The sequence below is a fragment of the Magallana gigas genome, chromosome 9, assembly GCF_963853765.1.
Source record: "Magallana gigas chromosome 9, xbMagGiga1.1, whole genome shotgun sequence".
Taxonomy (NCBI): domain Eukaryota; kingdom Metazoa; phylum Mollusca; class Bivalvia; order Ostreida; family Ostreidae; genus Magallana; species Magallana gigas.
In genome coordinates, this window is record NC_088861.1 from 29,672,948 (window position 1) to 29,698,507 (window position 25,560).

The following is a 25,560-nucleotide window of genomic DNA, read 5'->3' on the forward strand; positions in this document are numbered from 1 at the left end:
TGGGTTTTACCATATTCCTGTCCATCCATTAGATAGAGAGTATTTAGGATTTTGTTGGTCAGGTGTTTATTACAGGTGGAAAGTACTACCTTTTGGCTTGAATTCTTCGCCTTACTTTTTTGCAAAAACAGTCAGACCAGTGTTAGAGTATCTTAGAAGCATTGGTCTTAGAGTTACAGTTTACGTCGACGATTTCTTGCTGGGTGCATCCGACAAGTATATTGTAGATGCTAAAGACCAATTGTTACATACATTAGAAGATTTAGGTTTTTTAATAAATTTTGAAAAGTCCCAATTAATCCCATCAACAAAAATTAACTATATTGGGTACACTATTTCTAATGCACAGAATAAGCTGATCGTAAAAGTTCAGTCTTGTCGCATTTCAAAACTGAAACGGGCCATACGTCGCGCATTAAAGGAACGATACATTAAGGCGCGTTCGCTCGCTAAGATTGCCGGTCAGTGTGTATCAACTGCGTGGGCAGTCACGCCGGGAAAATTATTGCTGAGAAATATATACCGTTTATTAAGTGAACGAGATTCTTGGGATTCCAAGCTCGCGATCGGCGCGGAGGTCGTTAATGAGCTAACGTGGTGGCTAACTGCCGCGAGTCACTGGAATTCGCGAGAATTATGTACTCGTCCAGTAGAAATTCAAGTTCTTACGGATGCCTCCCACCTTGGATGGGGCGCTGTTTGCAACGGCAAAGTAGCTTCAGGGGACTGGAACACGCGCGTGTCTTGCGCATCATCAAACTACCGCGAAATGATGGCAATTTTATTGGCGATCATATCATTTCGGGCGATACTGAAAAACAAGAGCGTTCAAATACTGTCGGACAACATTACGTCGATCGCATACATAAACCACAAGGGTGGGCCGTGTCCAAAACTTTCACAAATAGCCACGTCAATCTGGACAGAAGCGTTCGACAATGGAATGTCCATTCAATGCGCGCATATTGCAGGTCGCAAAAATTTTGCAGCCGACTACTGGTCGCGAACACCAGACAAGCACAACTGGATGCTTCACCCCAAACTCTTTTCATACATAAACCGGATGTGGCGCCCACACACAATAGACAGATTTGCAAACTGTCTCAACACACAACTCCCGCGGTTCAACAGTCGTTACTACGAACCACTCTCGGAGGGTATCGATGCGCTCAGCCAAGACAACTGGCAGCAAGAGAACAATTACGTAAATGCCCCATTTTGTCTCATACCACGGGTGCTAGATGTAGTAGAATCCCAGAGGGCGGTAGCCACAGTTATAGCCCCAAAGTGTCCAGCCCAACCATGGTATCAGAGATTAGTCAAACTGTCGATTGCACGACCCCTGAAATTACCCCAAAAGTCAAAAATCTATCGGTCCATGGGCGTAGTTCCGGAGCCTTGCCGAAATACGAAATGGCAAATCTATGCCTGGAGGATATTTGGCGTTCGCGCTTAACGCGGTTGGGCTGGTCACCTAGAGCAATAGACAGGTTCGAGCTGTCTTGGGCTCGCGGTACGTTGCGCTCGTACAACAACGTTCTTTTACAGTTGTATGATTATTGCCATGAAAATGATATTAATTTTCCACCAATGAAATCGGCTGCACTTGCTAATTTTTTCTGTGTCATATCAAGTAAGTCTCACCGTCCCCAGTCAATATTGCGCACTGCATCCGCCGCCATTGGCCACCTTTACAAGGCTAAAGGCTTAGAGAACATTGTACAAGATGATTCATTACAGCGACTTATAACAGCTCTCATCAAAAGTGGTACAGAATGTCCAATGAAAAGGTCAAAAGTTATGCCGGTGGAAAATTTTAATGAACTTTTTACTACGTGGCCGGAAAACGATACGCTTAGTGTGAAAGATTTAAGGCTGAAAGCGATCACACTTTTAGCACTAACTCTAATGCTAAGACCTTCGGATATTGCCCCAAATAATATACTTTTCGACGATATCTCGGGTCATACCCTCAAACAAAATTTTACCATGAAAAACATTGTATTTGAAAAAGATTGTATGAAAGTGACATTTTTTGGTATAAAAAATGACGCTTTGCGAAAGGGCTTTGAAGTACTATTGCCAAAAAGCAAGTCTGTTAAAATTGACCCTGTGCAAACGCTGTATGATTACATAGAAAGGACGCGGGGACACAGGGGTCAGGAAGGCCCTGTGTTCATTTCGTTAAAATCCCCTTACAATGCAATTGATTCCTCAACAGTATCTAGGATACTCGAAGAGGCTACAGTTTTGGCAGGGCTATCTACTAAAGAGTTCACGGCAAAATCTTTCCGCCCCACAGGGGCAACAACTGCTATTGCACAAAATATGAATCCTGAGATTGTCAGGAAGGTTGGTAGATGGAAGAACCAAGAGGTGTTTTTGAACACTACGTGCATAGTCAAACACCTAGTGAATATACTGAATCTGTTCTTTGTGCGAAATAGATTCGCTTTCAAACTTTCAGTCATTTTTTTTCCCTCAGTAATTAGGCAACAATTGTAATTATGTTTTATTTGTTCAAATAAACTTGTATATATATAATATGTGGTTGTTCACTGTGACGTATGTTTCCATAAATAGGAGTCACGTGAACAACCTCATGTGTAAATTTATCAGCGATACGTCATATGCACAACAAGTGATGACGTATCGCTGATGATGTTCTCTGCTTGTTCATTGGTTAAGCTGTATTAGAGGTGTGTGCGAGGGGAATGAATGACAGTGGGGAGCTAGGCAACAATTGTAATTATGTTTTATTTGTTCAAATAAACTTGTATATATATAATATGTGGTTGTTCACTGTGACGTATGTTTCCATAAATGTCTTTTAAAGTGTCTATTATGAAAACACATTTTTCGAAAATTGTAAATCAAAAAGATAAAATTGTTTTAATTGAAGCGGGGGCACGGTGTTGTGAAGTACGGGTGACAAACCTTATCATACAGTTTTCTCAGGACGATGTACAGTGGACGGACTATCAAGAGCAATGTCAGAAAAAAAGTAGCTCGCAGCGCCATGTGTAACCGAGCAGTAAGGAATTCCAAAAGACAACCGATTTGTTTTACAGATTTATTCAACGTTTTAAAGCATTCACCTATAAACAAAGAAAAATACATTAGACAAAATATAATTTTACATGTACATTCAATATGTTTTAGTTTCGATAATTTGTTGTTAAAAAACAACCGCTACTTCAGTATTCATTTATATGGTAAAACATGTTTTGTAACAATTTAATATTAGAACTTACAAACAAGTTTCAGAAATAACAATGGCAAGGTTAACTGCAAACATACGATAAAGTATAAACCTTGCAATTAAAATAATATGCCCTAATCGCTATCATAGTAGTAAAGAAATATATAATTAAATATAATATTAACCTACTACAAGATGCAGCTGATATACACTGGATTGTCCGACGTCGTTTAAAATGAAATACTGCCCAATTTGATTTAGTTTGAAGGGTTACTTATACTAATAGAGAATCAAATTTATTGGATAATAACATGAACCAATGAAATTAAAGAACCATACGCGCGCAATAAAACTTTAGATGAATAATATTTAAGAATATACTGCACAAAACGAAAATAGAAAATCCAAAAACGAATAAATACATATGAAATAGATAATAAGTAATCTGTTCTACCACACAGGGAAGGATTTGTTATGAGGCACTGAAAATGTAACAATCAAGCTCACTATAATAACCAATTGAGTCAATATGGTTTCATTTCAAAATAAGTATATTTCTTCTCTTCAGTATATCAGCGACAACACTGACCAAAACACAAAAAAACTGCAAACCCTTGAACCACCTATCGTTGCTTGATTCGTTAGAATACACGTGGTCGACTTCAACCGGAAGTCCAGTAACGCTAACAACTACGTGGGCATGCGCTTGGAACTTTACGGATGCTCTGTCAGGTTTTAACGTTTTTGTCAATAAAATTGTTCAAACAAATACAATATCGATTTTTTAGTATTTAATTGGTTTATATATAATTATTAGACGTAATTTGTTACGAATGAAAAACGTTTAGAAATGGCAAACCATAAACACCGTATCCCAAATGTTTTGCCATTTTTGCAAGTCCTTCAGTTTCTATGTGTCTTTGACAATTTTTCCGGGAAACAAGGACCTTTTCGGTGACATTCTGCTTTTATCATTAAACTACATCCTCCTACGCCATCTATCGAAACTACTCGTTTCCCCTCTCCCTGTAAATGCGGTAAATATACCCTCAGCGAGGCTCCATAGCCCTCTACAACGAGTTGTTGCTGAGGAAGTTTCCGTTGCTTTGCAAAGACTCCGCCGTTTCCCGCCAAGAAATTTTATCGTAAATTCGCAGACGACCACTGTTTTCTCTGAACAGACACGAGGCCGTCACAACGTCCTTGTTTACATATATCATCTGTTGTATCAAGTCTGGAGGAACGGTGCGTAAATCGGAATCCATCCACAGGACGTAATCCTCGTCTCCCAAGGCAGACATGAGTAACAGATTTCGGGCTCTTGCTAAATGGCTCCTTCTTTGATATTGATTGACATACGAATGCTCTTTCATCCAGCTGTTTGTTTCTAGTCCTCCAGTGATGTTAAAATGGAGGACGTCTGCCCTGCGCAGACCGATTGATCTAAATACTTGTACTGCATTCTGTGCTTTTAAAAACGTCCCATCGTTGCTACCATCCTCCCCCAAAACAACCGAGAGTCTATTTTTAGGATAATTCAACTTTCTGATAAGATTCACGTAGTTTTCTATATCTCTCTCACTGTTGTGTATAGGTGTCAGAATTAACACTGAAAAGTCCCCACAAAGTGTCCTGTTAAGTCTAGTATAGAATTCAGCAATCTCAGGAGACACTGGTTCGGTTGTGTCACTTTTCAGGGAATGTTTTGGCACGGGAGATAACTTAAATTTTGAAGCATTGAAAACTGTCCCTGTCATTATATTGACACATCATCGTTAATTTGCTTCCTGTCATATCAGTACTTTGATTCCCTTGGCGTATCATCAGGGTCCAGTAAATTTTGATAATAGAAAATAGAAATATGAGGAATACTACTGACTTCAAGAGTCGTTTGTGGCTAACCATCGTAAAACAATCTACAAAAAGTCCATTTAAAATAAAGTTTGATAAGCATATTTATGTTTTTTTTATTCAAATTAATTGTATAAAGTGAGGAGAGTCTCTCTCTCTCTCTCTCTCTCTCTCTCTCTCTCTCTCTATCTCTCTCTCTCTCTCTCTCTCTCTCTCTTTAATAAAAATGAACAACTTACAGTATATATAAAACAACAGGGTTTAACGATATATACTTACCTTTGTTATCATTAATATTCGTGCATCTAATCAAGCCATCTCGTATTCCAGGGTAAACAAAATAGCTGATAAATTTAACATTTATTCAATGACATGTACATGTACCGTGGTATATATATTGATCGTTCAAATTTACGAATGAGCACCCATGTGTCAAAAGCGATTTAATAATAGTGAAGTTTTTAAGATCTGTTGAATTTTAAATCAAGTTTTATGCAAAGGAGTAAAATACCGGTATGTTATATAATGCATCAGTGTGGAAAGCAAAATCAATGTATTTAAATCAGACAAGCCTACAACAAGATCAAACAGGGTGTGAAATAAAAGATATATATATATATATATATATATATATATATATATATATATATATATATATATATATATATATATATATATATATATATGTGTGTGTGTGTGTGTGTGTGGTTTACGTCAGCATTTCATGAATTATACTAATAACATTGTCGTCATTGAGATAAGATACGACTCCCATCCGACTAAAAATCTTTTCCCCATTTTACTACAGTAGTTAAAATTGTTATTCTCTCTCCAGAGTTACCAATGAGTTAATCCCCTGTCGCACCGGGCTGCGTCCAAAAGGTAATCTTGCTGCGTCCATAAAAAATGCAGAATGCCGATGTGCGCCCAGTAGAAACCCCTACAGCGGCCGCGTAACAACGCAGCGGCATCTTCATTTATCACGGATGCGCCGCTTCTGGATTGCAGCGACAGCGCCGTAGGTCTCCAACAGAGCCACTGGAGCTCTGTTGGCATACTCAAGTAACGCACATTATCGCAGTATAGACGCAGTGATCAGTGGATAGCACTTAATTGCACAGTGACCTTTCGGGGTCCTTTGTATTATCACTGTATTACTATCGCTCCTACTGCCCATCCACAGCGTTTGAACGTGCTGTGATTTATCGTTTTGCGTTTCCTCTGGTTTCAGTAGCGTCAGTAGCGTCTATAAAGGACCTACGCGGATTAGGATTTTGAAATTCGTGGTGATATACACGTCGACACGGTTTTTCTAAGTAAACATGTATTGTATTTACAGAGTGCTATGAATTTCTGTGCAGTGTACTAATGCAGACTAATGCGATAAATGGACTTTTTTCATGCTACATTGTGGTAAATGAATTTATATTGCAGTTTTGAGATCAATGTTTCAATGAATACATTATCCAATCTTAATGATAATTACAATGATAAAGCTACACAGCATGTCAATGTTTTAGATTTTTTTTGTCGGTTTGATATTGCTAGCTTAAGTTTTTACTTCCCCTTAAGCAGTATTTTTTTTTCATTTATAATAAGCCAGCTAGCTGATCGATAATCAATAACTATTGATCTACGTTTTAAATCAAATAAATTAAACTTGCATTCTTCAGGACGGGAAAATGTTTTTATGCATTACGCATCTCTCTTCCCAAAAATGTACTTTTAAAAATAACATGAAAACGTGAAATGTATTTTCATATATATTTTTTTGTTTTTGGACGGTATTCTTGCACACTGGCGGCCCAATTTCAAAACTAAAATGCAACTTCATTCTCCTGAGCGTATTTTCTAAAAATTTTCTAATTTCGGGAAGGTATAAGTTGTTTGTGCCCCGTTTTCATCCTTTGGGGTCTGAATATTTAATGAATTCACATAATTTGGCTTCTTTCTTTTCCATTTTCGATTTCTTGGTTAGGTAGACACTTACAACGTTTCTGTTGAATTTTTTTCTGAAGTTTATATAAAATTAACTACATTGTCAGACTAGCTGCATGCATGCTTTAAACCTAGCATAAAATGACTATGTTTACTTTACTCTTGACTAATAATTAAATACTGTAATGTGAGTACTCTTGCAAACATTTTTCATTCCTGGTAAAATAATGCGCCAGACCTTGGACATATACACAATAATGATGAATATGTAAACATACTGAAAATGTTTTTAAAAGTGATAGATCACAAAAACTTTATCAGCATGTTGACTTATTCATTATATTATTGTGTGAAGGATTCTTTCATGCAATTGATAAAAACATTCTTTGGATATAAATTTGTAATGAATAAATTAAACATATTAATTTTATATTTTTATACATTTATATAACAGTAACCCTCAATATGATAACTCTTGAAATCAGAAAAAAAATGGTGTACATACATGTATTTACTCTACATAGTGATTACATTTTGTAGACATTTAAATTAATAAACATAGTTTGTTTACATGTAATATTGGATTTTCTTCACTTTGCCAGTAAACTTCTCAGCCACAAAGAGGTTGTCTCTGGTGTCCACACATAAATTCCGTGGACGCTGTAAATGACAGTTGTCAATGTAGCGGAGGAACTGTCCGTCCTGATCCAGGATGTGGATACAATTGTTGTTAACATCTGATGTAAGAATGCGACCCTGGCTGTCTGTAGTGATGCCGACTGGATAAAATGGTTTCTTGGTAGTAGAGGGAGGACCGGTGTAGGTAAACCTGAGTTTCGCGGCCTGACTGACCACCACTACTGCACGGGCTGCATTGTCAGCTACACAGATATCAAGATTCTTGTTCTCACTGATGTATTTAGGTTTAAGTTCAATTGAATACAGAGGTTGTCCTTTGTCATTGTATTGAATCGTTTGTTTCTCTGTGGAGCCAGAATAACGTACAACTTTTGCTTGTTTTTTATCATCAGTGATCATGACAACCAGGTGGTCACCAGAGGAAGTACTACAGACATTGATAGGATACCACCCCTGTAGTCTGATCACTGTCTGTATCTGTGTATTCTTCACTATGTCCACAGTTCTATCACTGTAATCAGTATAAACTAGTTCACCACTCTGTGTCACTTTTATGTCATATGGTGTGTTCCCTGACTTGGTTTGGATTGAATTCAGTAGTTTACCGTGGAGGTTGTAGAGTCTCATCATGTTGTCCCGACCACTCGTCCACAGTTCATCATCACTCAGACAGGACACACTGATTAATTCATTAGTTTCTCCATACTCGGTGTTTATATATGTGATGATCCGTGGTACATTAATGAGTGGTTTGTCCGGAGGAGAGGACTCTGCACCGGGAGAATCCATTGTGTAGCCATGTTCTTCTGTTTTAATAGATAACGCCGACAATGAACCAATCTGCTGATAAATCTGTTCTTTGCTAATTTCCTGAGGAGTGAATATTGGTACGGAAACTGTGAGTTTAGGTGGCAATCTTCTGAATTCAGCATTTCTGGATTGGTAAGTAGAGACAAAGCTGACATCATTTGAGTTCAGTAATTTCTTCAGATCGGCAATACTCTGAGTGATTTCAGTAAAAATGCGTTTGAATTCATTTTCGTGTTTATTTAGGGCAACCAGGTGTTTGGATTCCGTTTCATCCACCTCAAATTTCAGTTTATTGATAGCAGTGTCTATTTCTCTGTGCAAAATGTCTCCATGTTTGCCAATAGCTGCTGTCAATTTCTTTGAGTTTTCCTTTAAATCAGCTTTTAGAACTGGGAAATTAGATTCAATTTCTTGGTATTTAGGATAAATCAATTTCTCTAATTCTTGTAAATCTTTCTGTAATACTTCCTTCTTTGCTTCAAGGCTTTTCAAGAGTTCAACTTGTTTGTGTCCTAGATGTTCACCAGTAGAAACACACTCTAAACAAATAGAAATGTTACAATGTTCACAATATAGTTCACATAATTTTTTGGAATGTTTTAAACATTCAGGAGCAAATCCCCGCTTTTTAAAGGGCACTACTCTGTGGTCTTTGGATTCATCAGTGAGATGTTCCCCCACACAGGCTTTACACAGATGTATGTGACAAATGTCACAGTACATAGGGGGGGCCGGGGTCTCACAGAGATGACACCGTAACACATCCTGGGCCCAAGTACGACGGTCCATTGTCAGACACCTTGATGGGCGATTAATAGAAGTCTGAAAATAAAATTTGCCAATTATTCATTTTGTCAAAAATTAATCCATTTTTAACAGACGTACACGAACAGCGATCTAATTTTTGAACCCGTCAGTCATCGAAGAAAAAACCCTGGTGAACTTGTTCACAAGTACAGTAAACCAGTTCAATGAGCATGTACAATTTAAAAATACAGCTTCTCTTATAGAATCTAGACATATTTGTTTACATGATTAACATAAATAATAGGTTTCTTATTCGTAAACAAACTACACACCTTTACACTCCAACATGGCGATTCAGGTATTTTTACTTCCTGGTATGGTCTCTGTGACGTGGTCTCCATGTTATGAGTATCACGTGATGAAAATGCAGTGGTGGATATATTAGTAGGTGCACCCATCCCCCTTCGGTGAAAATTCAATTACGACCACTATTTGACTGATATAACAATAAAGGATTATGTAATTAATCGTTACATGAATTTCATGCGCGGATTTAGAGGGGGTCCAGATCCCCCTTCAAAATTCAAATTTCTCTTAATTACATTATAAAGTTACCAAAAATATGCCTTGGACACCACCCCCCTTACGGCAAACACTCAAATAACCGTCGGACCCCACCCCCACGCCCTCTCTGGAAAAAAATTCTGGATCCGCAGATGTATGTTTTTGAAATATAATTCTGAAACATTCTTTAATGGTGTCTACGCTTATGAGTCCACATCATATTCATCTGTCATTAATTATCAATCCTCTAGATCTTGTACGCTTACGTCTCTCCTACCAAAACAAAAGAAAGATTAAATACGGATGGTTATTTACAGAATAAAATTGTTTTGTTCATGCATTATTTAAAATATCTACAACACAAAATTTCATTTCCTCTAACATTCAACCAACACTCCATTTTTCAATTGGCATCTGTAAGATAAAGCCTTTCATTGATAATAACCTCTTCACTATCCTAAATATTCAATAAGCATACACTATTGTATAAACTTGATATGAAAAATGTAAGATATCCAGCCCCTGTGGTTATAACTATGCTTATCATGATTCCACAATTACAATCTAGTAAAAGTAAATTAACATGAGGTTGCCCCCCCCCCCCCCACTTTTTTAGGAGCATGTAAAAATGGAAATGAAGGAGAGAAAATTAACAGTGAAATTGATGCCATATGAAGTTATATGTACGCTATGCTCTGCCCCCCCCCCTTCCAGGATTTTTATGATTTTGAGAAATTGTCTTATTTTTTTGTTGTTGCTTATGAAGAGCCTACCCCCCCCCCCCCCACAAAAAAACAACAATAAACAAAACAAAAAATCCCAAAAACGAGATGCCTGATAGATTAGCTACGTAGCATCGTTTTTGTTTGATAACGACAGAGTACATATCTAAAGTAAATGTGTAGTTTACTGACTACATAATGCAGTTTTAACTATGTACTTACACCATGCATAAATAACATTATTACATGTACTAAATATCCTCTCTTGATATGGACAATGGAACCTGATGTTTATTTATTGAACAATTGCCTAATATGTGAATACATCATATCATTTACTTATTTAGGCATTCATAAGAACTTTTCGCATTGTTAGGTAAACACATCGATTTATTTTGCATTGCTGATGTCTTCAATGATTAGCAGATTTTGCTACATTGTTGATTTGTAAAAAAAAAGATCCAATGGCATCAGGGACGTATATACTAACTTCATCCTACTAAAGTATTGGAGACATGTATCCATAGACAAATAATAACTTACGTATATAGAAATGTGCATGCTTTGAAACAAAATTTTCATTCAACCCATAAACCGTCATGACACAGTTGTCTTTCCTGGCATCACTAGCAAAAATATAAACAACATGTTCTAAAAGCATTTTTATTTATTAACAAGAGCTCAACAAACAGCCTTAATTAAACAGCGTTTTGTCTGTACATTTCTTGTCAATTCATTATGTAATGCATACACATGATAACATAACATAGAAAAAAATAAAAGACTCAGAGTACATGTACATCATCAAATTCAAATTAAGAGTGTAGAAATGCAAATAAAACACAGAAAGGTAGAAAAAGCACACGTTGTTTGTAAGTTGTTCATATCAAAGACAATAGCAATGAAACAAAATATATTTATACAATCATTCCTATAATTAACAATATCATGATACATATTAAAATGGATCATTATAACGATTATGCATCTAACTATACATTATATCGAACATAATTAACTACATTCCTAACGTTCATTCATAACAAACTCATACTGTCTCATATATTCTTGTTTGAAATATACAGTATAACAAATGAATATTTTCTTCTGGTGCCTCTCCTCCCAAATATTCTACAGTATATTTTAAATGTGAATTAATCTGTAACATGCATATATATTGTTGCATTTACCTAATACATAAGTTATAGTGTGAAATTGCAGAAATTAAAATCTTGAAAAAAACAAAACAAAAATCAATTACAATTCTGGGTGACCAATTGCTAAAATATGCGCCAAAGGAAAAATCAGTTATAAATGTGTATAGATCAACAGAGATATCTATGTTTGAATTCATTACAAGTTAATGTATACAAAATTACTCATTTTATAAACAATTACAATTACTCAATGATTTAATTAATTCATCCAGAGACATAAATAACAGAGATCTCTGTTATTTATGTCTCTGATTCATCTATATTACATTTTGTTTATCAGTTTACCTCTCCAAAATGACTTGAAGTTGTGTTCTCTTAATCTCAAATAATCACTACAGTGCAACTGTCTTGACTAGCCATCTGTCAATGAACTCTGCATTGCTTTAAATGGCTTCTCGGATTCTCACAACAGAATTCTACTCTAGGTTATTAACTTTCTTGACTTCACAAAAAATTCCTCATTGTTTCACCGATCCAAGGGACAATTAACCTTCATTAAGATTTCACATCAAGTTAATTCAATCAGAGTGATGGTAGACTCATATTTCACTGTGAGCGAGATCATGACTCACTGACTCACTAAGTCGAGTCCTCGGTCTCGGCTGTGGTCAGCGTGTGTTGTTGCTCCTCGTACAAGTTACGGGCGTAGGTAATCTGCTGGCTCACCTGAAACATATTAAATAAATTTGAAATTTTTTTCTACTGGGTGTTATCCAAAATTTATAATTCTTTTTCACTGTATATTATGAATTAGGAGATGTTTTAAAAATACATTGAATATGCTTATACCAAATTCATAATTAGAGAAAATAAATTCATTGAATTTTAATATATTATGATATAACAAAAGTAATTTTATAATGAATAAACTTTTATCATCCCAGCACTTCATTATAAGCATGTTTAACTGTATTAATACGGTAAGTTTTATACAGAATAAGGTGATTTTTTATAGTGCTTTTTCTTCATTTTAAACTTTTTGCATTATTTATTACAAATCTATAGTATAGATAATATGGATACAATGAAATTGAACTGCAATGAAACTATTTTGTATTAAAAAGCAACAAAAATTTTAATACCATAAATTTTTGTTTCTGTGTAGAATATTAATTTTCTATCGAAAGCAGGTAAATATTTAAATTTGAAAAACTCTTTTTGACCCCACTCCTTTTTAATAGATAAAGAAGTAACAAACGTAAATATACAGTATGAACCATCTCTACAATAAATATTGCTCCTCTACAATAAATAATGCAGTATCCCACGGATACTAGTTACTGACCCTCTCAGCTACCGCCAGCTTGTCACACCTGATCTGGGGGACCCTCTGGGGGTCAGCGCCCGGGGTCTGTATCCTAATCACCTCCAGGTAGTATCTGCCATCTGTCAATCAAAGTCAATACAAACTATCATGACACTAGCAGTATATAAATAGTGCCTGTTTGGGAGGGTAACAGTTGAAATTGACACCCCGAGCAAAACCATTGTCAACCGACGCGAAGCGGAGGTTGACAATGGTTTTCGAGGGGTGTCAATTTCAACTGTTACCCTCCCAAACAGGCACTATTTATTTTGTTATACTTAATGTCTTAATTTTTAAGAAAATTTTACTGCTTTTATAAAGGAATAACGTAAATTCTACAGCGAACCGTACGCGCATAATTTTCGCGCATGTAACAATTTTTAATGTCACCCGTTGCTAAGTGCGTTGCTAACGCTGAGGGTAATAGAAAGGATTATGAACTGCGTCTTAACCAATCAGATTTCAGTATTTAACATGAAAGTATAACAATGTAAAATAAAACTGCATCAAAACAAATTACCAAGTTTGACAATTTAAATAATGTATACTGGAATTTGCCAAGTTTTAAATTCGCCATTTGACAACGAGAACAAAAGAGGCAAAGATAGAGTAAGGGGAAAATTAGAACAGGGCAACAGACCATGACCAAACAACTTTTTCTCAAAATTTGTTTGCAGTAACTGAGTTTCAAAACATTTTGAACCTTTTACATGTAGCTATTTGCTGAAATTGAAAGTAAAAGTTGATGGACAATTCTGAGTAAGGGGGATAACTGTGGGGGACTTACAATTCTCCACCACCAGACACTGGAACAGGTCTTTGTGAGGGACCCTCAGGATGATGTTACTAGAGTCGGGCACCCCTCCCAGGAGGAAGTAGACCTGGGTGGAGGTAATGAGAGACGTCAGGTTGTCCTCCCTCCTCAGCTGTTCCACCGCAATAAAGCTACAGAGGAAGAAAAGTTACTCTATCACACCAATTAACATTGATGAAAAATTTTAAATTATTCTTAAATCAACAACTTTTTAGGGAAATAATACCATAATTGGCATGACACTGAATATCCCAGAACATGAACTATTGGTATATACATGTATTTGCCATGGATAAATATGTATTGTTTTCATGTTTAAACTGTTTGCATGGTGATAATCTTTGAGAAATTTGCAAAAGCTCCCAACACAAGCAACATAACCACATATAGACAAAATCAAAATTTATGTGCTGTGTATCTCAATCGAATTATTAAAAAAAAAACCAATTACAATTCGTCTAGGTTCTTTTTATTGAGGTCGTGCAGCAGTTTCTGTGATTTGGCTTGATTCTTGGAGTAGGCGGGCAGTAACATCCCCGCCCCGTGACAGCAGCGTGGGAGACGGACGGGAGGGGGGCTGATCCGAGAACTACTGCTGCTGGTGTCCTTGATGGCGTTGGCCGCCCCCGAGGCCAGATCCAGCACCCCCACCACAGGCTTGGTGACCGTACCGATCACACCCTTACCCAGTCCTGTCACAAAGCCCTGTAATGTGAACAGACGAAGCATATCATCAGGTAAAACAATATCACAGCAAAATCACTTCTTATTATTGTTATCAATAGGTTAAAAATTCATAACATAAAAATTTCTTAATTATAATCATGTTAATAGGTCTAACAATATCACTTCTCAGGCTAACCAAAGGAAAAGACAAAATCATAATGAAATCAGTTCTTATGCTAATTAATATTAATCAATATTTTTGTTTCATTGTGTCTAAATATGCTTACTATGAACTTTTAATGGGTTTCAAACTGGGAAAGGGCATCTTCTTCTATTAAAGTGTTTTTAAAAATTATTTACTTAAATCCCATTTCCTTATATATACAGTCAGTACTAACTCGGCTTCTAACTGTATCTAAAGATCTTCTTCTAGGTCAACATTTTTTCTATGCGTGATCTTTCCAGTAGATTTTGAAACTATGAAGGTATTCTTATACATGTAAATTGTTTATGGTATACAAATTGTACATGTACCTCAATCCCATCTTCTTTGAAGCCATCATAAGGCTGTGTAAACATACTGGTCATGGCACCAAACAGGCCATTGCCGAAGCCCTTGACTCCGGCCAGGAGGTGACCCTTGCTGGACTGGGCGCTGGTCTTAAGCTGCTCCCGCCTGTCCTGATAGTTGCGGTCCATGTTCAGCGTCCCCAGGCCGTCGGACAGTGACCCTACCACCTGATAGGAAGAAATAAAGATTTAATAAATATTTTTTTTCTTTTAAAAAGGAACAAAATTTGTAATGAAAAATAAATGATCTTGGAGAGGATCTTTCTGTCAATGAATGAAATTTCATTTAAAGTATAAAGTAAAAGCTTGCACTTAAAATATTTTTATATGAAGAAATATCACCTTTTTCAAATGAACAGCAAATCAAATTTTTGTTTAATTTACATACATCAATGTTATTTTGTTTGGGAAAAACTTAAATGTTTGTAAGTATACTTAAATTACAATTGAAAATTGTCTTTGCTTGTGAGCTATAATGCTTATTTACAATTTAATGTTTCCTCACATATTAATCTATTTTATTGTATAAACACAATTTACAGCTAGAATTTCAAGTCTGACAAAACCTGAGTCACCATACCTTGGCGGCAGAATTTGACACGCCATGAGTGACGTTCTTCAGTAGTCCTCCGACATTGCCATCATTGATCAGACCGGAGATTCCCTCTGTGACATCATTGAACAAGCCCAGGGGATTTCCCAGAAAGTCCACAGATCCCAGGATCTTGGCCGCTTGACTCTTCAACTCCTGGAGGTAGAATAAAACACATCAGATCAAGAGCTAAATTATACATTTGTCTGACAATGTGCTTGAGTATTAAATAGTCATTATTATAAATAATTAACATACATCTATCTTCATTTTGTTATGTCACAGTGTTTATCAATAGCACATTTTTTAAAAAGATTTTTGAAATATTTTTCTTTGATCACAAAAATATTGATGCCTGCTTTCACAGCCCCCTCCTCTCTCCAAACTGATTGCATTTAGGTATTATAAGTATTAATAAATAATCAGCAGAAATTCCAACCACTTATTAGCTGTTAAGTGAAAGTCAAGATGTTCAACATTATTGAACAAGACATGTACTAGGAAATCTCTGCTGATAGAACTATGTACCGGTAACTATATGACAACTTTATATACATGTACCTCTGTGTAATGGATTCCTATTTCCTTCTGAAGGAAGGCCATGGTCTCGAACAAATTGCTCTTGACAAAAGGGTCTATAAATAAACAAAATCTCAATCAGTAACTTTCAGATTCTGAAATGTTGACGCTTTAAAGTAAAATTTACTGAAATTCAAACCTTACCCAGATCAACTTTTGCATCCTCAAACTTGACCAGTGGTAAAGACATGTTACGCTTCAGTGCCTTGAGGTCCGGTGACAGTTTGGAGGCAGTGAGCATGCTCAGGTTGATTTGGTTGGACTGGATCTTTAGTTGTCCAAAGTAATATCTCTTTGTCTTCACTGATGTGGCAGCTGCTAGCGCCCTAACCAAAATAAAATCTTGTGTTCAATGTACATGAATTATACTATGTTTTTGTGTCCCATTTTACCGAAACAGAAAAAATGTAATCACAAGACAAATGACCTAAGCTAGCTGCTCTTAAGACTCTTTGTGAACTTGATATCTTTTTGCTTTTTATTTGACTGTGCGATATGGAATCCAAAATAAAAAATACATAAAAATGATACAAGGCAACAAAAGATTAAATAAATAATATTTAAACATTTTTACACAACAGTTCTGATGCTGTTAGAAACAATATGGCTTTTTATCAGTCTTTTATCGAAACAGAGAGTTTGAAATTAATAAATAAATGAAACAGAGTACATGTAGCAGGGTACTTATTGCAAATTGCAGTAAATTGAGGCTTGAGCTGTCCAAGTTGTGTACCAGTACCAGTACTTACGATCTGGGATCTTCTTCCTCCGTAACCTTCTCATCCATGTGGTCCTTTGACCCAAATCCAAAGAACTGTAGCAGTTTCCATAGCAACTGCTCCTCAATCTGAATGCTTAGTTTCTTCATATTGACTATCAAGTGCTGAAAAAAATTTTGCAAGGTAAACTCATAATGCTATTCAAATGTTCTTTTCACTAACTGCTAGACCCATTTCATATCAGAGGTTAATTGTAAGTTGTAAAATTATTATGTTTAACAATATTAATTATCATCTTGTTAATCATTTCAATCTTTATCAATAACTGTTTACCATAGACTTCAAAGAAGCATTTCACACAGTCAATGACATGATAAATGAGAACCATAAAATGTCTTAGTATGAAAATGTACTAACTTTGTAGATTTCTGCGTTCCACTTGGAGTTGGGGATTTTCTGAGCCACTACATGCAGGGCGGACCTATTATCTGGTCCGTCCCTTTGGGTGGAGGATGTGGGAGTGACATATAACAATACTGGTCTGGTAGCTGTAAACAGCTGATTGTCCACCTAGTAGTATACACAAAAAGGAGACCAAAATTAGTTCACAGTCATTCAAAAATTTTTAAAAAAAAATTACAAAATTAATGTGGTATTAAAAAGGGTTTATTAAAACTATCAAGACTGAGGCTTTTTCTCTTTTAATACTACTAGCGGTAACAATAAGAATTAAATCAGAAAGTTTAAAGTCTCAAAAAAAACTTTCAAATTGACAACAGTTACTTCATAAATTAACTACAAAACTCCAAGAAGTCAATACATAAATGTAGAGAGTAATTTACAAGTAGGAACAATTACTTGTTAATGACTTGATGAATGAAGATTTAAAAATTGATATGCAACTCATAAGAAAGATGATTCATAACGGAATGTGAGATAAGTACATGAGTGTATTACCAGGTACTTAAGTTTACACAATCATGATTGGATTAATCATTAATTTTAAATTAAATTAATATGATTCATAAAAAGTATATTTACCTGTACGCTGGCTACCGAGATGTCTGCGGTGGTGGAGTTGGGGTTGGACAGGTACTCCAGGGAGATGTTCTGTAGGGAGATGTAGACCAACTCCTCGGGGGTGTGGTTCACCAGGGACACACCCAGACCTCCCTTCAGGCTCATACAGATCTACAATACACACAAAAATATTGATGTAATATGGATGTATATGTAGCATGTATTTATCAACTCCTGTGAGACTTTGAGTGTGAAATCATCATGAATATTTCGTGCAGTCCGTGATTTTTCTTAGGTCGATCTGTTTATATACATGTATCTATATACATGTAGCCTTTAATACAGTCAGTAAAGTTTTAGTTTACTTTTAAGAAAAACATTCAAAACCACTCAAGTTTAATTTGGAATTTTATGACAAATACATGTATTTTGGGATGCAATACATATACCGTATATAAAACCCAAATTGACAAAATTGCAAATGTCCAAGGACTTTTTGACAGCCCTCGTAAGTGAACATGACATGTATTTATGTTAAGCTTCATTGTACCAGAACATGTTATACACCTAGTACATGTAAACTTGAGGGTAAACAAGATTAAATCTTGAGATTCATGTCTCTTTCATAATAATTGCTTCTTAAAATTAATAAAATTATTATTTTTCATTCATTTGGTAACTACAAAAAGAGGATAAATGATATCATTTAAATGAAAAAAAAAATTAAAAGTGAAATAATATAACTAGCATAAATCACTTTTAATTAAAACAGAGTGTGTGAACAGTTCACCTCTAGGTAGGACTTGTTGTCGACCTGTTTGGGCTCGGTCCCCGCTCCCTGATCCTCACACACCACCCAGCCCTGGTAGTTCCTGGTCGCCTCCGCCACTGACTGTAAACAAGGGACAGTTACATGTAATGTAATACTAACAATAAATAAAAGAATCTACACCTCAGATACTGACTTCAAACAGACAAAGAACAGCTAATATAAAATACTATAATTAAAAGTGAGAGTATACATCTCAGCTAATGACTGCAAACAGAGAAAAACAGCTCTAAGCAACCTAAAGACAGAGTCATCACCTCAGTCAATGATTATAAAGATAGTTACACAGATCTAAAAGAACTTTAAACAAATAGAGTCTTAAGTCACATGTTTCAGTTACAGGCATAGGCGTCGGAAGCAAATTGAAAGTGGGGGGGCTAGACTACTCCTCAGAAATATTGAGAAAAAGGTAATTCCCAAAATCATGGAAATCCTAATCCGTGAGGGGGGGGGGAGTATGCATATACTTCCAAAAAAAAAAATTACTTACCCAAATTTTTTCTCTCCAAAATCATGAAATTCCTAATCCGTGGGGGGGGGGGCTACTATGCTTCTGAATCTAACCTCTCAATCTTTCAAGGTAAATTTAGGAACAATAATCTTTCTTGCGAGAAAAAGTGGGGGGGCTGAACCCTCTATCATGCTATGTTTCTAATGGTTAGGTATAACTTTGCAAAAAAAGTGGGGGGGCTAAGCCCCCCCCCTAGCCCCCCCCGGTTCCGACGCCTATGACAGGTATGCCATGGGTTACATCATTGTAAAACTTTACATTCAATTCAATATCGAGATATGATTCTTGAGATTTCCGAGTCCCTTTTAAACACTTGGCCGACCCTGACTCACCCCTTGGGAGACGTCGGTGATTTGCAGGACTCTGATTGGTCCATCCATCACCGTCCGAACAGCCAGCCAGCCTGACCCCGGGAGCAGCCTCTCTCTGTCAATCCTCATGTGGGCGGGGACAGAGCGCCCTACAGGTGGACCGGGACCGACCACTGCTACAGCTGTGTCCCTCAGGCACTCCGCCCCACCCAGGGTCTGCACGCACATAGCACCATCAGCACAGCACAGTCTGCCATCCTACAGAATGAAAGTAATTAGCACAACAGCATGAACAAAATCCTCAGTAATGATTGATTTAAAAATCATCAGTAATCATTATGATCGATTTAAAAATCATCAGTAATGATTGATTTAAAAATCATCAGTAATCATTATGATTGATTTAAAAATCCATGACTATATACAGTCTGCCATCCTGTGGAAGTGAAAAGATTCAATAATAGCACAAAAGTGTGCACTAAATCTTCAGTGATGATTGATGTAAAAATTTATGACTGTATGTACAAAGTATATGTATCTAGTCCCTATGAAAGGCAGATTTAATTACGAAATCATGGTAAAACTGCTAAACAACTGTGGTTAAATATCTCAATTTTTATCATTATGATTCTGCTTTTGAACATATTCTGCTTTTAAGACAAACATTGTAGATATACGTTTATTAAACCTTAAGTTTAAAGAATCACTGAATATATATTAATCATTTGTTTTTCTGTCAATCAGTCAATTAACACTTAACTAAAATTTTATGATTTCAAGGATGAATTCTTACTTTTCTTCTAAAAGAAGATCAAAATGTAGCAGCTGCTATGAGATTATATCAAGAAAACTAAGTTTCTAAAGAAACCTATAAATAATTATGCTTCTTCTCATTGCAACTAAATATAATCAAGATATAATATATCAAACAGAATAAGAACCTCTGAGAACTTCCACGTCTGTGTGGCCTTCCTTCTCTCATCCCTTTTCCTGAGGGCAAGGGGGACAATTCTCCCAGGGCGAGGGGCAATGTCATCAATGTCCAGCACCATGCTCTTCCCCGTGGTGTTGGAGGACCGGACGTGGGGGTCCCGGGGGGAGATGGAGCCCTCGTGTTCTAACATCCCCCCACTGGTCATCCTCCACAGCTGATTACGATTACCTATCTCCTACAATCAAATAAACATTGTTCAAATTCTCCAGATCTCAAAAATATGTAAAAGCAGTTTTCTTCACCTTCAATCTTTACCATTATCAACAAAATAACTTTTAATTTCTATATTTGAATTTCATTCAAACAGTTTAACTTTGACAAATATTAATAGCGTTCTTCATTTGTTTTGAGTCACTAAAAGGATGTTGCAAACGGCATTACAGTGTTACAATGAGCACATAATGAGTTCTAGCTTACAGCAAAGTTTCATTATCCCTTTAAAATTTTCTTTATGAAAACCTATCAAATAAAATTAATCATGTTTCTTATAAATAAATAAACTTCATGAAACCACATATTTCATTATCTAAGCTTGTTATAAATAAATGCATATTATTACTTTATATATACTAAATACTGAAGAAATTTTTATATGCATCATGTTAACAGAAACCGGGGATAAGCACTGGCCCTATGTGCCTTCATGGCATGGAGAAGGATTTAACTTTTAACTTTAACATGTTAACAGTGGCCGACCTTTTTACAGAACTTGATGTACTGGTCCTGTACCACCTCCATCACCAGCTCCCGGTGGTCACTGCCTTCTGAGGAGGGACTCCTACACAGAAACATGGAATAACACAAATCAGTAGACGTCCCAATGAGACTTAGTCTAGTGGGTAAATTAACTAGCCTAAGGGTAATCCTGCCCTGCATGCTTTAGCTTCAAAGCACACACATGTTCAATTTGCAGTACTAGTCTATAATTATGTTTTTCTTCTGACCTTATAGTTATGACCTAAAAGGTCAGGAGTCAAGCATACATCTTTTGTCATTAGACAACCATTTTAAATGTGATTCAAATCTGTCCCTCGCATACATACAACATTTTATTAAAGTAAAACGAACTGCAGTAGTACAAATTTTATCAGCTGGCTATGATGCAAGACTAGACAGATGGCTTTTTTTTTTACACCAAACACCTAATAACCCCCACTCCCTAGTAAAATAAGCACTGACCTTCCAAATGTTGCTGAAGCTCTAAGGTAGATAAAGTTAGGGTAACAGAGTTGCTTCCCCTCCTCCAGTTTGTCCATGCTGTAGGTGGCGCTGGTACCTCCTTTAACTCTCAGGGTAATGGAGGGACCCAACATTGGCTCATCCCAGGCGTATGGCACTGTATCAAGTCAAAAAGATTACATGTTCAATGATGCGTAAACAAGAAACTGTTTGCTTGAATACAAGTATCAAGTTGTACTGAAAACAAGAATGACTGGATCATGTGGGAGCATTAATTAAATAGTGGGGGCTATAAAGTTTCCTTACTGATAATATAAATCAAAACCAAAAATCAAATTTTGATGTGTATTAATTTTTACAAATCTCCAAACATTTCAATTGCACCAAAAAATTGCTTAATAAATTTGTAATTTGGCTTTTTTTTCATAAAACGAATCTTCAACATTTTCAAATGAATGATCATTTATCAATAAATTAAAAATCAATTATTTCAATAACGAGATTTACACTGAGTGTGAGGCTGGACGAAGGCTTTCAGTTTCTGTTCATTTGTCTCACTCTGGAAGTACTCGACAGGAACCTGGAACAAACACAAAAACATGGAACTTATATCTCATGATTTGATGACTTGTACAAATGACAAGGTACAGTATGAATCAATTATGGCCCCCTAAAAGTGTTTCTGATGTTAGATTGTTTTATCATTTTGTAGATCTGAAGAGAAACTTAGTGGGTATTTGCAACCATTGGCAGTACATGTATAAACATGAATTTCAAAACAGATCTTCAAAAAAAAAAATCATAATACCGGTACCGGTAATTATAATGAGACAACAGTTTATTTTTCTTCCTTGAAATAAAAAGTCCTGTCAGTGATCAGACTTCACAAAATTTATCAATAAGAAAATTAAAAATTTATTTAGATCTTCATTTCAATGGACAACTTTTGACCCCTGTTACATATATAGTACTTTATATAGCCAAAGTGTCAATTCAAGTGCTGGATAAATTTGAATGTTCACTTGATAAAATCTCAGTGACAACAACTGTACACACCTCGGCCAGATTGTCGATGCAGAAGGGAGGGGGGACCTCATCGGCATCTCCAAACACAATAAAGTAGGTCGGTCCCTCCATCACGACCTCCACCTTCAGTAGATGGCTCTCACTCTTGTCGTCCCTACAAACAGATAACGCTATATATATCAGAGACTGTATGTCTAGGTATACTATGTAAAGGTATTGAAATTACTTTATGACCCCAAAAACTCTTATCCTGACAATTTCAATCAATAAAATCAGCCTAAATTGTGGAGAGTCAACTTTCTAAAGGTTGATTAGGAAATATTGCTGTGGTTGTTCACTCTGCATGATGAACAAAGTCTTAAATTGTTTCATAACTCCTCGGTCAGGTGTACCGTACACATGAAATTCCCTAAAATTGAGCCTGAACAAATATATAGATGTCAGAGATAGGATGAACTTTTTATTCAAATACATTCAACCACTTTATTTCATCATGATGATTTTCCCAATTCTTAACTGCTTTGAAGCAGCCAATTTTCACAACTAACCCTTTTCATGAAAGGCCAAGACATAAAAAGACAAGAAATAATCTCATCAATGACATTAAGATTTTCCAAAACCCTTCAGAATTTTATCTCATTCTGTAAAATGATATGAAAAATTAATACAATTTGAATGCATGGTTTTCTGCAAACAACTTTTTCATTGGGAGAAGGATTCATTAACCAATTTGTTTAATAAACCAATTCAATACTTAGATATCTCGAATACCTGATGTTGATGTGGAATGAATCAGTTTTGTCAATTCGGAATCCTCCTGACCAGGAACACTTTTTAACATCCAATAGATTCACACATAACAACTGATCATAGTCAAGTCTTGGCCAATGGAATGGAAGCTTACATTGAGGAGGTGCAATCAAATGAGTGTCGAACTTGATATCCTGCAAAAATATCCTTTGGCATTTCATCAAAAATAAGATCACATGTATGTAATGCTACACAAGATTAAAGCTAACAGTATTATAGCGATGTCTTGATCTCTAACATTAACTTTGTGTCACAGTAAAATATTAAATGTCATTGACTGAGAACCCTGATTCAATTTAACAGCAATCATAGAAGGAAAACAACTTACAGCATACTGAATCTGACTCTTAACAAAAGCATAAAATGGATCATGGTTTATGAAGCATAAAATGAATCATGGTTTATGAAGCATAACATTGATCATTGTTTACGAAGCATAAAAAGGATCAGGATTTAAGAAACATAAAATGGTTCAGGATTTAAGAAGCATAAAATTGGTCATGGTGTATGAAGCATAATTAAAAATTGATCATGGTGTACGAAGCATAAAATGAATCATGATTCATCAGAACAGTGTGTTATTAATGGTGAACAATTGAACCTTTACCTCGGACATTGCTATATGTCTCTGAGCGATGGCCAGTCTGTGACTTGATTGGTTGTCTATCTCATACAGGGGGGCAAAGGTCACAATGTTGGTGTCTGCATACAGGCCCTTTCCTTGATGGACCCCAATACCAATGTTGTACACCCTGTGGTTGTAATCAACATGATCTGACTAATCACAAGGTCAACAAGTTTAACAATAAATTAACCATACAATAAGTTAGACTTAGTCTTGAATCCTTAGATACTTAATTGAATGAACAGCAATTTTATAAAACGATTTATATTAATGTTGCATCATCAAAAGATTATTTGTTTTATAACTAACTTAAAGATGCTTAGATGTCCAGCTAATAATTGTACATGTTCATGCATTTCAATCTAACAGAGTCACAGAAATAAAATTCCATTTTGATAAATTACAAAGAATCTATGCAAGGGGCGAAGAAAAAAGCAAGCCAAATTTACTATCAGCATAATAATCAAATTAAAGGGGAAAATATAACCCCCCCCCCCCCCAAAAAAAAAAAAAAATTAAAAAATAAAAAAAAATTGAAAAAAAACATGAAACAACCATAAGGGAAAGAAAACAAATTTAAAAAAAAGGATCAGAACCATTTTGTATGCATGCCTAATTATATTGTATAATCAAAGAAGCATCCCCTGTTAGGATTCCATTTAGGTCCACCCCAGGAAACAAAGCCAGTGAAGACTTAATGCATCCACTCCTTCACCCAGACAGAGGAAAAAGCCACAATCACCCTCGCTAGGAAACCACCCACCCCCAGAACTTACGTCGCGTGGGGAATAGAAATGGCCAATGACAGCTTAGCCTGACTTTGCAGTTGTACTAACCAGTCGGGCCGGTTCCCAGTCTTAGGAACCACATTCAGCCGCCTCATGCCTGTACCACTCTCCAATGAGAACCGCTTACACCTGTGTAACAGAAAGCATAGACTCAGTCTTACGATTACTAAGTAAACAGTTACTGTATCACGGAAAAAATGGAATCTTACAATTACTAAGTCAACTGTAACTTTAAAAGCTTTTGCTAGATATACTAATAACAATTTAATTTAAAATATTATTTTTTTTTTTTTTTTTTTTTTTTAAATGCTTTAAAAATTTAAATGCAAAAAATTTCTAACACAATTGAAGTTTATGTAAATAATTTATTCAGAAATTTCCGTTCGTCAATTGTTTAATCAAGTTAGCTAATGTTTTGCTCTCCGTGTTTTCTCCATGTGATAATACAATACACAATCTTACCAAACAGGAACAGCGTCCGGTCCTTTTACAGACTTTCCTACCCTCATTGTGCATCTGCAGAGATCAAAG

At 35.9% G+C, this 25,560-nt stretch overlaps 3 protein-coding genes across 5 annotated transcripts in view; all 3 read right to left on the bottom strand.

The window, feature by feature from the left end:
• Positions 1-4,029: 4,029 nt before the first annotated feature.
• Positions 4,030-4,837, bottom strand: LOC117685398 (uncharacterized). Its single transcript, XM_066072455.1, is given in 3 exon segments — positions 4,030-4,126; positions 4,128-4,308; positions 4,311-4,837. Coding segments are annotated over 3 exon segments (543 nt in total). The 5' UTR covers positions 4,576-4,837.
• Positions 4,838-7,472: 2,635 nt separating this feature from the next.
• LOC105348219 (E3 ubiquitin-protein ligase TRIM71-like) lies at positions 7,473-9,603 on the bottom strand. Its single transcript, XM_034459772.2, has 2 exons — positions 9,520-9,603; positions 7,473-9,262 (listed from the first exon to the last, which is right to left on the bottom strand). The coding sequence occupies exons 1-2, from the start codon at positions 9,586-9,588 to the stop codon at positions 7,559-7,561; spliced, it is 1,773 nt and encodes a 590-aa protein (XP_034315663.2). The 5' UTR covers positions 9,589-9,603; the 3' UTR covers positions 7,473-7,558.
• Positions 9,604-11,890: 2,287 nt separating this feature from the next.
• Positions 11,891-25,560, bottom strand: part of LOC105346589 (intermembrane lipid transfer protein VPS13D) — a 62,724-nt gene continuing 49,054 nt past the window's right edge. For 2 of the 3 annotated variants that reach the window (XM_066070705.1, XM_066070706.1), the window contains 22 exons: positions 25,492-25,545; positions 25,078-25,158; positions 24,224-24,368; positions 23,578-23,750; positions 22,837-22,960; positions 22,288-22,360; positions 21,781-21,937; positions 21,298-21,379; positions 20,549-20,776; positions 19,629-19,865; positions 18,747-18,848; positions 17,978-18,127; positions 17,354-17,506; positions 16,967-17,100; positions 16,362-16,543; positions 16,200-16,273; positions 15,627-15,794; positions 15,011-15,214; positions 14,262-14,515; positions 13,784-13,941; positions 12,976-13,076; positions 11,892-12,356 (listed from right to left, as the gene is read on the bottom strand). In XM_066070705.1, coding sequence (XP_065926777.1) covers positions 12,270-12,356; positions 12,976-13,076; positions 13,784-13,941; positions 14,262-14,515; positions 15,011-15,214; positions 15,627-15,794; positions 16,200-16,273; positions 16,362-16,543; positions 16,967-17,100; positions 17,354-17,506; positions 17,978-18,127; positions 18,747-18,848; positions 19,629-19,865; positions 20,549-20,776; positions 21,298-21,379; positions 21,781-21,937; positions 22,288-22,360; positions 22,837-22,960; positions 23,578-23,750; positions 24,224-24,368; positions 25,078-25,158; positions 25,492-25,545 — 3,121 coding nt within the window. In that variant the 3' untranslated portion in view covers positions 11,892-12,269. Of the gene's footprint in view, positions 12,357-12,975; positions 13,077-13,783; positions 13,942-14,261; positions 14,516-15,010; positions 15,215-15,626; positions 15,795-16,199; positions 16,274-16,361; positions 16,544-16,966; positions 17,101-17,353; positions 17,507-17,977; positions 18,128-18,746; positions 18,849-19,628; positions 19,866-20,548; positions 20,777-21,297; positions 21,380-21,780; positions 21,938-22,287; positions 22,361-22,836; positions 22,961-23,577; positions 23,751-24,223; positions 24,369-25,077; positions 25,159-25,491; positions 25,546-25,560 lie in introns of all 3 variants that reach the window. The other variant, XM_066070707.1, reaches the window with a different exon arrangement.